Here is a 13,728-nt window from a genome sequence, read left to right on the forward strand (position 1 = left end):
AAATAATACTAAAATAAGTTACACTAGTTATACTAATTTTACTAGCAACAAATAATACTAAAATAAGTTACACTAGTTATACTAATTTTACTAGCAACAAATAATACTAAAATAAGTTACACTAGTTATACTAATTTTACTAGCAACAAATAATACTAAAATAAGTTACACTAGTTATACTAATTTTACTAGCAACAAATAATACTAAAATACGTTACACAAGTTATACTTATTTTACTAGCAACTAATAATCCTAAAATGCACAAGTTACACTAGTTGTACTAATTTTACTAACAAATAATAAAAATAGTAAGTTATACTAGTATATACTAGTTATACTAGTTATACTATACTAGCAATTGATACTAAAAATAGCAAGCTACACTAGTTACACTAATTTTACTAGCAACTAATAATTCTAAAAATAGTAAGTCACACTAGTTACACCAATTTTACTAGCAACTAATAAAACTAAAAATAGTAGGTTATATTGGTTATACTAATTTTAATAGCAACTAATACTAATAAAACAGTTCATAAATAGCAATACTATAATACAAATAATACTACAACTACATTACTAGGAACTAATGATACTAAAAATAGTATGTTTTATTACTTACACTAATTTTACTAGCAACTAAAATACTAGTTATACTAGTCACACTAAATTTATTAGCAACTAATAATACTAAAAATGATAAGTTATATTAGTTACACAAAATTTATTAGCAATTAATGATACTAAAAAGGTTATACTAGATATACTAATTATACTAGCAACTAATAATACAACAAAATTGTAAGTTATACTAGTTATACTACTTATACTAGCAAATAATAATACAAAAAAATTGTAAGTTATACTAATATACTAAAATATAGCAAGTTATACAAATTTTCCTACCAACTAATAATACAAAGCAAAAACAAAATTAAATAAAAGTCAAATTAGTATAACTAAAAAAACTCTAAACAGTGATAAACAGCTGTATTTGCTGCAAGGTCAAATGCTGATGGCTTACTGATTTCACACTGTGTTCCTGTAAACCCGGGCGGACACACATGCAACATAGCCAGAGATGAAGTTGAGAGGTCAGAATAAAACTCACCTCTATATGTGCGCGTGCCTCGCTTCTGTCTGATATCCAGCACCTGTCAGAGATGCAGAATGTTGATCAATCCAGATATCATCCATTTACTGTACATCTATCTCTCTCTCTCTCACACACACACACACACACACACACACACTTACTGTGGGATCTGCAGCACAGCACAGAGCAGCTAGAAGCTGCAGCATCAGGTTTAGCAATGCATTCATGTTGACCTGAAGGTTTCTCCCCTGCAAAACAAACAGAAAGGTTTGTTACAATTTCACGGGAGAATGTTATTGCTCATATGTTGCTCTTTTATATCTTAATGAAAAAAAATGAAGTAAAAAATAATACAAATATATTGAAATATTTTTTAAAATAGCCTATTCAAGATGACAAAACCAACAGAAGTACTAAATCTTTAACTAAAAATGGGAAAATAAAAACTATAAGGTGATACTAACATAACACTGGTTCATATTTTAAAAAAGCACAAAAAATGTGCCATGGCATCAGCAGAAATGCAATGACAATCTGTTTCCACTTTGAAACCAAGTTTTTTGGTAATGTGTTGGCCTTTTTTAGTCTAAATAAAGAAAGGGTTTAATGGCTTTATGATCTGTTTTTCTTTGTCTGACATTGTGAGCGTCCCATGTGGAACAGAGACTATAACAATGACCACAAAACATAGAAAAGAGTTTCTGCTTCTGAAAAGCACCTTCTCCTTGTAATACCTATGTCATACCTTTGTCATTATACAAATTTATGTCCTCATTTATCACAAAAATGCGCATGCACACACACACACACACTCACACTCTCACACACACACACACAGTGGCTCAAAGAAGCTGTAACCATATTGTGTGTGTGTTCGGGTATATATGGTTTATGAGGACACAAATGTGTATAATGACATGGGTACTACAACGTAAACACATCCTGTGTCCCGATAAACCAAAAGGCTTAAAAAACATACTAAATGATGTTTTACGAAATAAAAAAATTGGCAGTAGTTTTCTGTGAGGGGTAGGTTTAGGTGTAGGGCGATAGAAAATACAGTTTGTACAGTATAAAAACCATTATGCCTATGTAGAGTCCCCGTAAACCACCAATACCACACACCACAATGTGTGTGTGTGCGTGTGTGTGTGTGTGTGTGTGTGTGTGTGTGTGTGATGAAGATGGACAGGAAGTTCATGGGTCTCTTCCTGTTGGCTGCAGTGCCTTGTAAAAACAAGGCAGTGTTTCTGATATGTTAAAGTAATATATGTTTGGATATAAAAACACATGTAAATGACATCCATGCAACTAATGTAAAAAAAAAAACTCATTGATAAAATTATTTTCTTATTCAACATTTCAAGGGCAAAATCTCAAAACGCAAGAACAGAACAATACTCACTGTGTGTATTAGATTACAACCTAACCAGTTTATCCAGCATTCCTCAGCGCAACGGTTATACATTTTTAACAATTATTAGCCTATTCAGTCAGCACTAAACACATCTGCCACTAAGTTGGTGTTAAATGCAAACACAAAAACACATGCACATAAAGTCAGCACTCATGCAGTATAATGCAGCGGTTAGTTGCATGTTCATTAAGGGCGTGAGACGTTACAGTGACCATGGTGTGCAGGAAACATATGGACCCAGCTGACATGAGAGAGAGAAAACACATTCACACACACACACACACACACACTCAACAGAAACAACACAAGTGGATCTGTCTGACCTGATGCAAGCCGAGCGTCTGCAGAATGACACTGCTGTAAAACCTCACCCCGCTTTTCTTTCTCTTTCCCCCTCTCAACTCCCTTTCCTTCCGTTCTCCTCTATTGGTATCCTTATTATTTGACCTCATTCACAATGTGCAGCAGCTCTCATGAGTCAGTATGAACTCTCTCTTTATGAGTCACATACATATAAAACCACAGACTGGCAACGACCTCAAACTTAAGAGTATTTTGTCTACAACCTTCTTCAGCCTCAAACTGGAGTATTTTTTAGTTTTAAACTTCCTCAACCTCAAACTTAATTGTATTTTAGTCTTTAAACTTCTTCAACCTCAACCTTAAGGGCATTTTAGTCTTCAGACTTCAACCTCAAACCCCCCCCCCCCCCCCGTAATCTCACATGCATCTCATCTAGGGTTTCATTTCTCATCAAATTCCTCCAAGATCACTGTATGTCAGTGACTAAGTCACTTGTATCTGTTGTAAACACATCTGCCACTAAGTTGGTGTTAAATGCAAACACAAAAACACATGCACATAAAGTCATCACTCATGCAGTATAATGCAGCGGTTAGTTGCATGTTCATTAAGGGCGTGAGACGTTACAGTGACCATGGTGTGCAGGAAACATATGGACCCAGCTGACATGAGAGAGAGAAAACACATTCACACACACACACACACTCAACAGAAACAACACAAGTGGATCTGTCTGACCTGATGCAAGCCGAGCGTCTGCAGAATGACACTGCTGTAAAACCTCACCCACTTTTCTTTCTCTTTCCCCCTCTCAACTCCCTTTCCTTCCGTTCTCCTCTATTGGTATCCTTATTATTTGACCTCATTCACAATGTGCAGCAGCTCTCATGAGTCAGTATGAACTCTCTCTTTATGAGTCACATACATATAAAACCACAGACTGGCAACGACCTCAAACTTAAGAGTATTTTGTCTACAACCTTCTTCAGCCTCAAACTGGAGTATTTTTTAGTTTTAAACTTCCTCAACCTCAAACTTAATTGTATTTTAGTCTTTAAACTTCTTCAACCTCAACCTTAAGGGCATTTTAGTCTTCAGACTTCAACCTCAAACTTGAGTAGTTTTTGTCTGTAAGTATTTTTGACTGCAAACTTCTTCAACTTCAAACTTGACTATTTTTAGTCTTCAGATTTTTTCAACCTCAAACTTCAGTATTTTTAGGCTTCAAACTTCTTCAAACTTGAGTATTTCTGTCTTCAAGCTTCTTCGATCTCAAGCTTAAGAGTATTTTTAGTCTTCAAACATCTTGAACTTCACTAACAGTACTTTTGACTTCTTCAAACTCAAACCTTAGTGATTTTGTCTATAAACTTCAGCCTCAAACTTAAGTCTTCAAAGTTCTTCAACCTTAAACTTCAACAAAAGTATTTTCTCTTCAAACTTAAACCCGCAAAATTCTTCAACCTCAAACATGAGTATTTTTGTCTTCAAACATCTCGAGCTCAAACTTAAGAGTATTTCTGTCTCCTCAATTTTACTGCCTTAAATTATTGTTGTTTTTCCAAAAAAAAAAAAAGTAAAAAGTTTTCTGTTTAATGTAATTGTATTTTTGTTTTTTGTTTTTCTGAGCAAAAAATAAATATCATACATTTTCCCCTGATTTACAGAAGACACCCACTAAAATGTCATTCAGTGAAACAATCTTGTCAGGCATATTTACAACAAAATTAATTTATGACACATTAAATATCTAATTACTTTCACCCCAAATACTAATTAGTTGTAATTTTACTTTTTTTTTTAATTATGCCACTATCTTAGGTTTTGCCCATTTGTCAGTAAGAATTTTTTACTAATTTAAACCCCAATAAAATTTACTATGCTCCCTTATTCTTTTATACATCTTAATATGTACAGGTCAGAATAAGCATGTTGTTTGAATTTTTACATAACTATAAGTGTTACACTGAATGACAATGGAACATAATTTCAACCAAATTTTGACATCTTACTCTTCAAAAACTTATTTGAAACCTTAAATGCAGACACTTTACTCGCATTTAATGTGCTTTCTATGGACATAAAATAACTTTTGTAAATTTCTTTTGATGTGGACATCTTAACGTCTTTGACCCACATGCAACTTGAATATAAGCAAATGCATAACCATTTGTCTTGAATTCACAGCATTTTAAGCATAAAAATCAGTAAAACATAGTGAGAACAGCTGGCACAAATCTTTAAATGTACAAAACAAATCACATTTATATTCAAGTCTTAATATCCTGTATCAGTTTCAGCTCTCAAATCTTGTTTTAAGGACTGGAAAACAACAAGTTGTTTCACTGTTGCAAAGGGAAAACATGCAGCATTTGATATCCACATGTCTTGAGAAATCTGATCCTTACTTTCGGCCCCAAAGGAAGAACACAGCACCATTGTCCAGCAGACAGAAACCCGTGGGAGGGAAGAACAGAGGAATAGATCATTGCAAACGTGATGAGTGAGTCGAAAAGCTTGTAAAGGAGTGAAGCTGAGTCACCGCACACAGAGAGAACGAGAGACACACACACACAGCGTTCTCATTACGAGTCTGTCTATCTGTCCTGCATCTGTCCATCTGTAAGCGCACGATAAATACGAGGGCCGAACGAGCGCAGGATAAGAGAAGCTGCATGCAATTTGAAGCAAAACCAACTAGTAACATGTTAACATCAGCACGAGCAGACCTGGTGAGTTATGAGCAGCCTAAAAGGAATCTGAATTAAACCAACAAAGAGCCACCAACACAGCGGTGTGTCTGTAAAGCACAGATCTTATGCATTAGAGCGTGCTGTAAATGTGCTGGCTGTGAGCCGACTGCAAACATGCATCATAACCCTGATCTTAATAAAAGCCAGAGGCGGTTTGTACTCATTCTGGTCTGGTGGGTTAATATTGCTTTAGATTAGGAGCAGTCTTAAAGTGTGTCTGACACACGGTAGCCTATCTCTCATACGAATGACGTTTTTAGACGAGCAGTGCTGGATATTCACGGTACCAGCATGCGGTTTCGTAGTTCTGCAGATAAGAGTGGATTTACACACAGCAGAGTGTTATTAGAGGAATAACGAATTCCTGAGCGTCAACGTCACACGAGTCTGAAGGAGCCAACATGAATTACAGTCTGAGTACTGTAAGTGCTGGATGCACGTCTGATGACTGCAGTGTATCCAGATTACAACCACAGAGCCTTTAGGTTGACCAAAACTCTATAAACGCATTTTATACACATACTGTGAAAATACAAAGTGCTCCTTGTGGTTAAACTTAAATTAACAGCTTTTATTCAAGCCAAATCAGATCAACCTGAATATATACAGTTGCACCATCATAAGTCACTTTCATAAGTCAGTTTAAATCAGGTACAAATAGATTATAAAGGCAACAACTGCACATTTACACATTTTACAATGTATACAAATTTTAAAACCCTTTTAACTTCACAATCACATTCTTTAATACTAGATATATAATATAAACATAGATTTTACTTACATGATAGTTATATATTACATAACATGTTGATATTTATACTATTAAATGACTGAATCAACCTGACTACATTACAATTTACAAATATAAAATAAGTAATTTTAAGAATCAGGTATAAATAGCTGCTTAAGGAAATAACAGCACATGTACAAGTTTACAGTGCATTATATATATATTTCACACGCTATACAAGTTTGTAGTGAAAATAAATGCATAACTCTTTGACAGTGTCTCAAATCCCAGTTTGTATTCTATTATACCTGTACCTATGGAAGGTTTTATATAATAAATGCTCAGTTTTGCTCTATATTATGCGCTGTAAAAATGATAGGTAACCAAAAATCTGATCCTCATATATCAAGTCATATATATAATGTAATTTGACTGAATCAACCTGAGTACACGAGTTTACATTTTAAGATATAATGAATCCATTTTAAGACCCTTATCAAGTATAAATAATAACCTAAATGGAGACAATTGAGCATGTTCGTTTTTACACAATATTAACTATAAGTCATTTTCATACACTGTGCAATTTTGTAGAATATATAAGTGAAATAAATGCATACTCGGTGGTGTCTCAAATCCCAGTTCGCTGCGTACTACGACAGTATTTTTGGGCATCATCGGTGAGTTGCTGCATGTGTTCCTGCATCAGGTGTTTTCCGACTCGGTTACCGACGCGCTTAGGATGCCCCAAAAATGCTGCTGTCTAGGAAGGAAGCTCTGTGTGTTTTGAAGCACTGCGCTGTTCTGAACTCAAACGCATAAAACGAAACTTGTTTAAGCATGAAATAAAGCGTGTGTTCGCGTCTCACCTCCCGAAACCAGTGCGCCGTACTCCGCTTCCTCTTCAGCGCGCGCAGAATGCGTCTTAATCCGAGCTAAAGCGCCTCTCCGGATCTCCTCCGTGTCTCTGTGTCTGAGCTCCTGAATCTCAGGATATTTATTGCGGAGGTGATGGTGCTGATGCGGGGCGGGGAGAGGGACAGGAATGTCCGATAAATGTGTGAGATCAGTGAGTGTCAGTGATGCAATACTCAACCTAAGCATGTTGGCACATGAAAACATGTACGCAAGCATTGCATTAGATTAGACAACATCAAGAGTCAGTTATTGTAAAGACAGCTAAAGCTATGAAGCCCGTTTCCGCCACGGAAAAAAAATAGGCCTAACAATATAATCGCGATTTTTTTAAATCTCACAATTCGGACTTTTTCGCAATTCTGAGAAAAATAAAATCTGAATTGTGCGATATAAACTTGCAATAGCCTATTTTTTATTTAGCCTATTTATTTTTTATTCCGTGTCGGAAAAAGGAATCGCGATATTAATACGAAATAGACAGAATAGTGAGAATGTAAAAAGATGAGTTTCTCCCAATTCTGCGGAAAAAAAGCCAAAATTACGAGATATAAACTGGCTATTCTGGCTTTTTTTCTCAAAATTGAACTGTGAGGTAAAAAGTCGCAAATACTTTATTACTTTATTAATAGGCTACTTTATATTTTTTATTCCGTGGCGGAAACAGGCTTCTGTAAAAAGCACATCACGAGCAAAATACTTGACATGAAGTGATTTCAGATTTAGGTGTTTACAGCAAAAAGTTTAGTGACATTACATCTGTCACAAATCCTGTCCATGAACTTCCGTCCGCTTGCCACCAGAGGTCGCCCTCCCATTATATTGACTCTCACACCACACAGACTGTTACACATCAGTGTGGACTACATTTCCCATGCTTCATTGCACTAATCACAAGCTCACCTGAAACCAATCACACACAGCTGCTACGAATAACACACTAACAATATAATCGCGATTTTTTTAAATCTCACAATTCGGACTTTTTCGCAATTCTGAGAAAAATAAAATCTGAATTGTGCGATATAAACTTGCAATAGCCTATTTTTTATTTAGCCTATTTATTTTTTATTCCGTGTCGGAAAAAGGAATCGCGATATTAATACGAAATAGACAGAATAGTGAGAATGTAAAAAGATGAGTTTCTCCCAATTCTGCGGAAAAAAAGCCAAAATTACGAGATATAAACTGGCTATTCTGGCTTTTTTTCTCAGAATTGAACTGTGAGGTAAAAAGTCGCAAATACTTTATTACTTTATTAATAGGCTACTTTATATTTTTTATTCCGTGGCGGAAACGGACTTCTGTAAAAAGCACATCACGAGCAAAATACTTGACATGAAGTGATTTCAGATTTAGGTGTTTACAGCAAAAAGTTTAGTGACATTACATCTGTCACAAATCCTGTCCATGAACTTCCGTCCGCTTGCCACCAGAGGTCGCCCTCCCATTATATTGACTCTCACACCACACAGACTGTTACACATCAGTGTGGACTACATTTCCCATGCTTCATTGCACTAATCACAAGCTCACCTGAAACCAATCACACACAGCTGCTACGAATAACACACACTATAAAAATCAGTCTCACACCACCATTCAACGCCGAGTATTTTTTTAGCATTTATGCTGTTATGCGTAGCTACTTTACGGAGGCAGTTCCCGGTCATAGTTTGAGTTTCTAGTTCTGAGTCAAAGTCTAGTTTAATCCTGTTTATTGCCTTAGTCATACGTGTCTTGATCCTAGCCTGTATATCTCGTTTCTGTATGATCTCTGCCTGCCCTGAAGTATATCACCTGTCTTGGATTACCCCTCTTGTCTTGCCCTGTTCGTATACTGTTTATTCCTCACCTGGACCATCGCCTGTGTTTCGGATTACTCTTCAGTCTTGCCCTCTATATACCTGTTTGCCATTGTCCGACCCTTGCCTGTTTTGACTATGTTTTAGAATAAAGCTTTGTACATGGATCCGCACGTTTCTCGTCTCAGTTCACCCGTAAAAACATTACTGAGACATGCCTGCTCTTGAAAAACAAATGTGTATGAACAATTTTAACACCAAATACACATCAAGTGAAATTTTAAAGTAGACAGACTGAAACAGTGTTTTCTTACTCCGATAACTTATAAAAATCATTTTACAGTGTGTGTGTAAATGAGGAGAACTGACTTCATCAAACTAATATAATATAAAGAAAAGTAAACGGTAACACTTTACAATAAGGTTCATTAGTTAACATAATTAACATGAACTAAGCATGAACAATACTTCTACAGTATTTATTAATCTCAGTTAATGTTAATTTCAACATTTACTAATGCATTAGGCTATTAAAATCAAAAGTTGTGCTTGTTAACATTAGTTAATGCACTGTGAATAAACAACTGTTTCATTAATAAATACTGTAATGAATGTATTGTTCATCCTTTGTTCAAGTTTATGTGATACATTAACTAATGGAACCTTGTTGTAAAGTGCTACCAAGTAAACTGGGCCTACTGAAAAGTTGTTTCTGATAGTAATCCCGCTTTGATCGCAGAAAACAAGAACATATTCCTGCTTCCTATTTTACAGTCTAATTTCACTGTACACCTGTTAGTCCATTAGACTCTTCATAAAGACTGTGCTTTCCTCAGCATAAAATTAAGACAACAAATTAGAATAAATTACCTCGGCGCCTGTGCTGTTAACCACTGGTGTATTTGGTAGCTCATTCCACTATTATGTGGCCCTGTGTGTTTTGAGGGAAAAGTCATTGTGACGTCCTAACTTGTGTCATGGACCAGGGGGGATCTAAACACCGTTGGTTTTGGTCTGGTTTTCCCCCAGGTGTGAAGGTAACAAGAGCTGAGAAAGTAAAATTGTAGCTAGTTCAAAAGAGACTCACCTTATAGCAATGAGGACTTGGACCGCTATTATTGACAAGGTGACAGAGCGATTGTGTGATATTGCTTTTACACACAACAAAGATTTCAGTCTTAATATGGTTACTATGGAGTAACTTACGCTTTAGATATATTGCCTTTGCCTCTTTTTAATTCGCCAACGAAAAAATCCAAAGAAAGCCAAATCAGACCCTTCCCTTAATTCTTGCTGAATAAAACAGTGTTGAACAAATAGCTTCAGTGGATGATTCAATGACTCCTTCAATTGTTCTGTTGCTGCATGAAACTGTATTGTTGAACAAATCGATTCCATGAAGGATTCAATGGCTCGCTCAATTGTTTGATTCCTGAATAAAACAGTGTTGAACGAATCGCTTCAGTGGATGATTCAATGGCTCGTTCAATTGTTCCGTTGCAGCATGAAACCGTATTGTTGAACGAATCGATTCTGTGAAATATTCAATGACTCTCTCAATTGTTTCGTTCCTGAATAAAACAGTGTTGTTGAAAGATTCTGTTCAGTGAATGATTCAGTGACTGGCTCATTTGTTTGATTCCTGAATAAAACAGTGTTGAACAAATCGCTTCAGTGGATGATTCAATGACTCGTTCAATTGTTCCGTTGCAGCATGAAACCGTATTGTTGAACGAATCGATTCTGTGAAATATTCAATGACTCTCTCAATTGTTTCGTTCCTGAATAAAACAGTGTTGTTGAAAGATTCTGTTCAGTGAATGATTCAGTGACTGATTCATTTGTTTGATTCCTGAATAAAACAGTGTTGTTAAACGAATCAATTCGGTGAATCATTCAATGACTCACTCAATTGTTTTGTTGCTGTAAGAAACAGTGCTGTTAAATGGATCAATTCTTTGAATGATTCATTGTCTCACTCAATTGTTTTTTCATGAATAAATCAATGTGCTTGAACGAATGCAATTAATGATTCAATACCCGCTTATAGTAGGCTACTTGTCGCTGCTTAATGGTGTAACGATGTAACCTGCAGAAAGAGGCCATGTAAAATCTTCCCCACTGATACCTAGACTGACAAAAGTGGGGAAATCAGCTGTTATATATAGTATGTTTGAGATTGAAGTTTAGTGAGCTTTAATTTAGCCTAATTTAATTTTAATGACATTTTATTTCTGTGTGCACTAAAGGGAGCAAATATTGGAACATCACAAGTGATTTTCTAGTGAGCCAACAATTCTAGAAGACAATGCCAATATATTTAAAAGCTAGATTAGTAAACAAGAGAAGAGAACTTCTTATGTCATACATGTAGTGCTCTTCGTGACAGTCAGTGAGTTAGTATTATATGACTCAAGCATCTTTATTATCTGTATAATGTTACACTCAGATTATCTCCTTGTTTCATCAAGTATTATGCACGATCACAGGAAACTTCTGTATAAACACATGATGAGAGCAGCTGGGGCGGTTCAGGACCTCACATCTACGCCATCTTCATCACTCACACCAGAACATCAGCGAGTGACCAGAACAGACCGTCACCAAACTGCCCTACGCAAGTGACCTCTAGAATTTCTTAGATGCGGCGACATGTGATTCCTAAGAGCATCTGATTAAGAAGATTTATTAGCTGTTTACCCCGCTGCTGGTTATTTACTCAGCGATGACATGTTTCCACAGGCCACATCTGAGAGTTTCTGTATCGCTCAGGACAAACTGGCCAAAAGATCCGATTCAGTCATAATGACACAGGACATCAGGCTTATCATCGTACCGTGGCTATTTAGGGACAAAGCAGTTCTTGTAAAATGAAAATGGACATTTCTGAGGAACAAACCCATTAAAGCAACCTTTTATTTAGAAATTCAAAGAAAAAAGGGCCTTGACCTTACTGAGGAGGTGATGGTGTCTCCTAAGAGCTCTGAGACCCAGTCAGATCATTTTATTCCATATAAATAAAAGTATTGTTGATATTGTTTTCTATTGAAGAAATGAATGCAAATGCATTAAATCAAACAAGAATACTTGACATTTTTATCAAGGTGCATTGCTTCCAATAGATATACGACAATTATGTAGAAATTTGTACAGATTCAAACGTCAGTCCTTTAACAGAAGAGAAAAAAACAAATGAAGGAAACTTCAGCTTTCAAGGCTGAGAGAGGTTATATCTGTAAATCTGTCCTTGTGGAAGGTGGCACCACAGGAACTCACTTTTTTGAGGAAATGATCCCAGGATGCAGCAGTGATTCAAGCGGTGTGTAGTGAGAGATGGAGGAAATGCAAAGCCATGAACATTTATACAATGCACAACATATCTGTAGGTGATTCTGATTTAAATATAGCTTATATAAATATAGCAATGCCATTTTAGTGACAATTTTACTCATGCATTAAAAACTAGAATTATAGAATTATAACTACTAATTATAATTTCAAACTTTTATACTGGCTTGAGAAAGCATGGCCTGGAAGTTTAAAATTACTTTACAATGATAAGATAGACAGACAGAGAGACAGACAGACAGACAGATAGACAGATAGATAGATAGATATAGATAGATAGATAGATAGATAGATAGATAGATAGATAAGATAGATAGATAGACAGACAGACAGACAGACAGACAGACAGATGATAGATAGATAGATAGATAGATAGACAGACAGACAGACAGACAGACAGACAGATGATAGATAGATAGATAGATAGATAGACAGACAGACAGACAGACAGACAGATAGATAGATAGATAGATAGATAGGTAGACAGACAGGTAGACATGTAGACAGACAGACAGACAGACCGATAGATGGATAGACGGATGGATGGATGGATGGATGGACGGACGGACGGACGGACGGACGGACGGACGGACGGACGGACGGACGGACGGACGGACGGATAGATAGATAGATAGATAGATAGATAGATAGATAGATAGATAGATAGATAGATAGATAGATAGATAGATAGATAGATAGGTAGACAGACAGACAGACAGGTAGACATGTAGACAGACAGACAGACAGACCGATAGATGGATAGACGGATGGATGGATGGATGGACGGACGGACGGACGGACGGACGGACGGACGGATAGATAGATAGATAGATAGATAGATAGATAGACAGACAGACAGACAGACAGACAGACAGACACACACACAGGTAGATAGATAGATAGACAGACAGACAGACAGACAGACAGACAGACACACACACAGGTAGATAGATAGATAGACAGACAGACAGACAGACAGACAGACAGACACACACACAGGTAGATAGATAGATAGACAGACAGACAGACAGACAGACAGACAGACAGACAGACACACAGGTAGATAGATAGATAGATAGACAGACAGACAGACAGATAGAGTGTGTTTTCGTATAGATCAGATCAAATCTGACAGGTAAAACCACTTCTCATTAATGAGTCAACACGAGTTGCTTAATCACAGAAATACAATGTACTCTCAATAAACAGCTTTACATATCTGAACTTTAGTTACTTGTCTTATGTAATATAGCAGCTGTTTGAAAGTTTGTTAAGCTGATCTGATCTTATGTGTTTCATAAGTCGTCCACTATACTCAAGCCCTGTAAAAACGCAGAAAGTAGTTCACTTTATTGTT

The 13,728-nt window shown here is 36.3% G+C and overlaps 1 protein-coding gene across 1 annotated transcript in view; it reads right to left on the bottom strand.

Moving 5' to 3' along the window:
• Window positions 1-7,339, bottom strand: part of LOC107560034 (tissue-type plasminogen activator-like) — a 23,719-nt gene extending 16,380 nt beyond the window's left edge. The window contains exons 1-3 of the mRNA XM_016244092.1: window positions 7,173-7,339; window positions 1,259-1,345; window positions 1,113-1,155 (exon numbers count right to left, since the gene is read on the bottom strand). Of these exons, the coding sequence (XP_016099578.1) occupies window positions 1,113-1,155; window positions 1,259-1,324 (109 nt within the window). The 5' untranslated portion in view covers window positions 1,325-1,345; window positions 7,173-7,339. The remainder of the gene's footprint in view (window positions 1-1,112; window positions 1,156-1,258; window positions 1,346-7,172) is intronic.
• Window positions 7,340-13,728: the final 6,389 nt, after the last annotated feature.

The sequence above is a fragment of the Sinocyclocheilus grahami genome, unplaced genomic scaffold (genome assembly GCF_001515645.1).
Source record: "Sinocyclocheilus grahami isolate Dianchi unplaced genomic scaffold, SAMN03320097.WGS_v1.1 scaffold708.1, whole genome shotgun sequence".
NCBI lineage: Eukaryota > Metazoa > Chordata > Actinopteri > Cypriniformes > Cyprinidae > Sinocyclocheilus > Sinocyclocheilus grahami.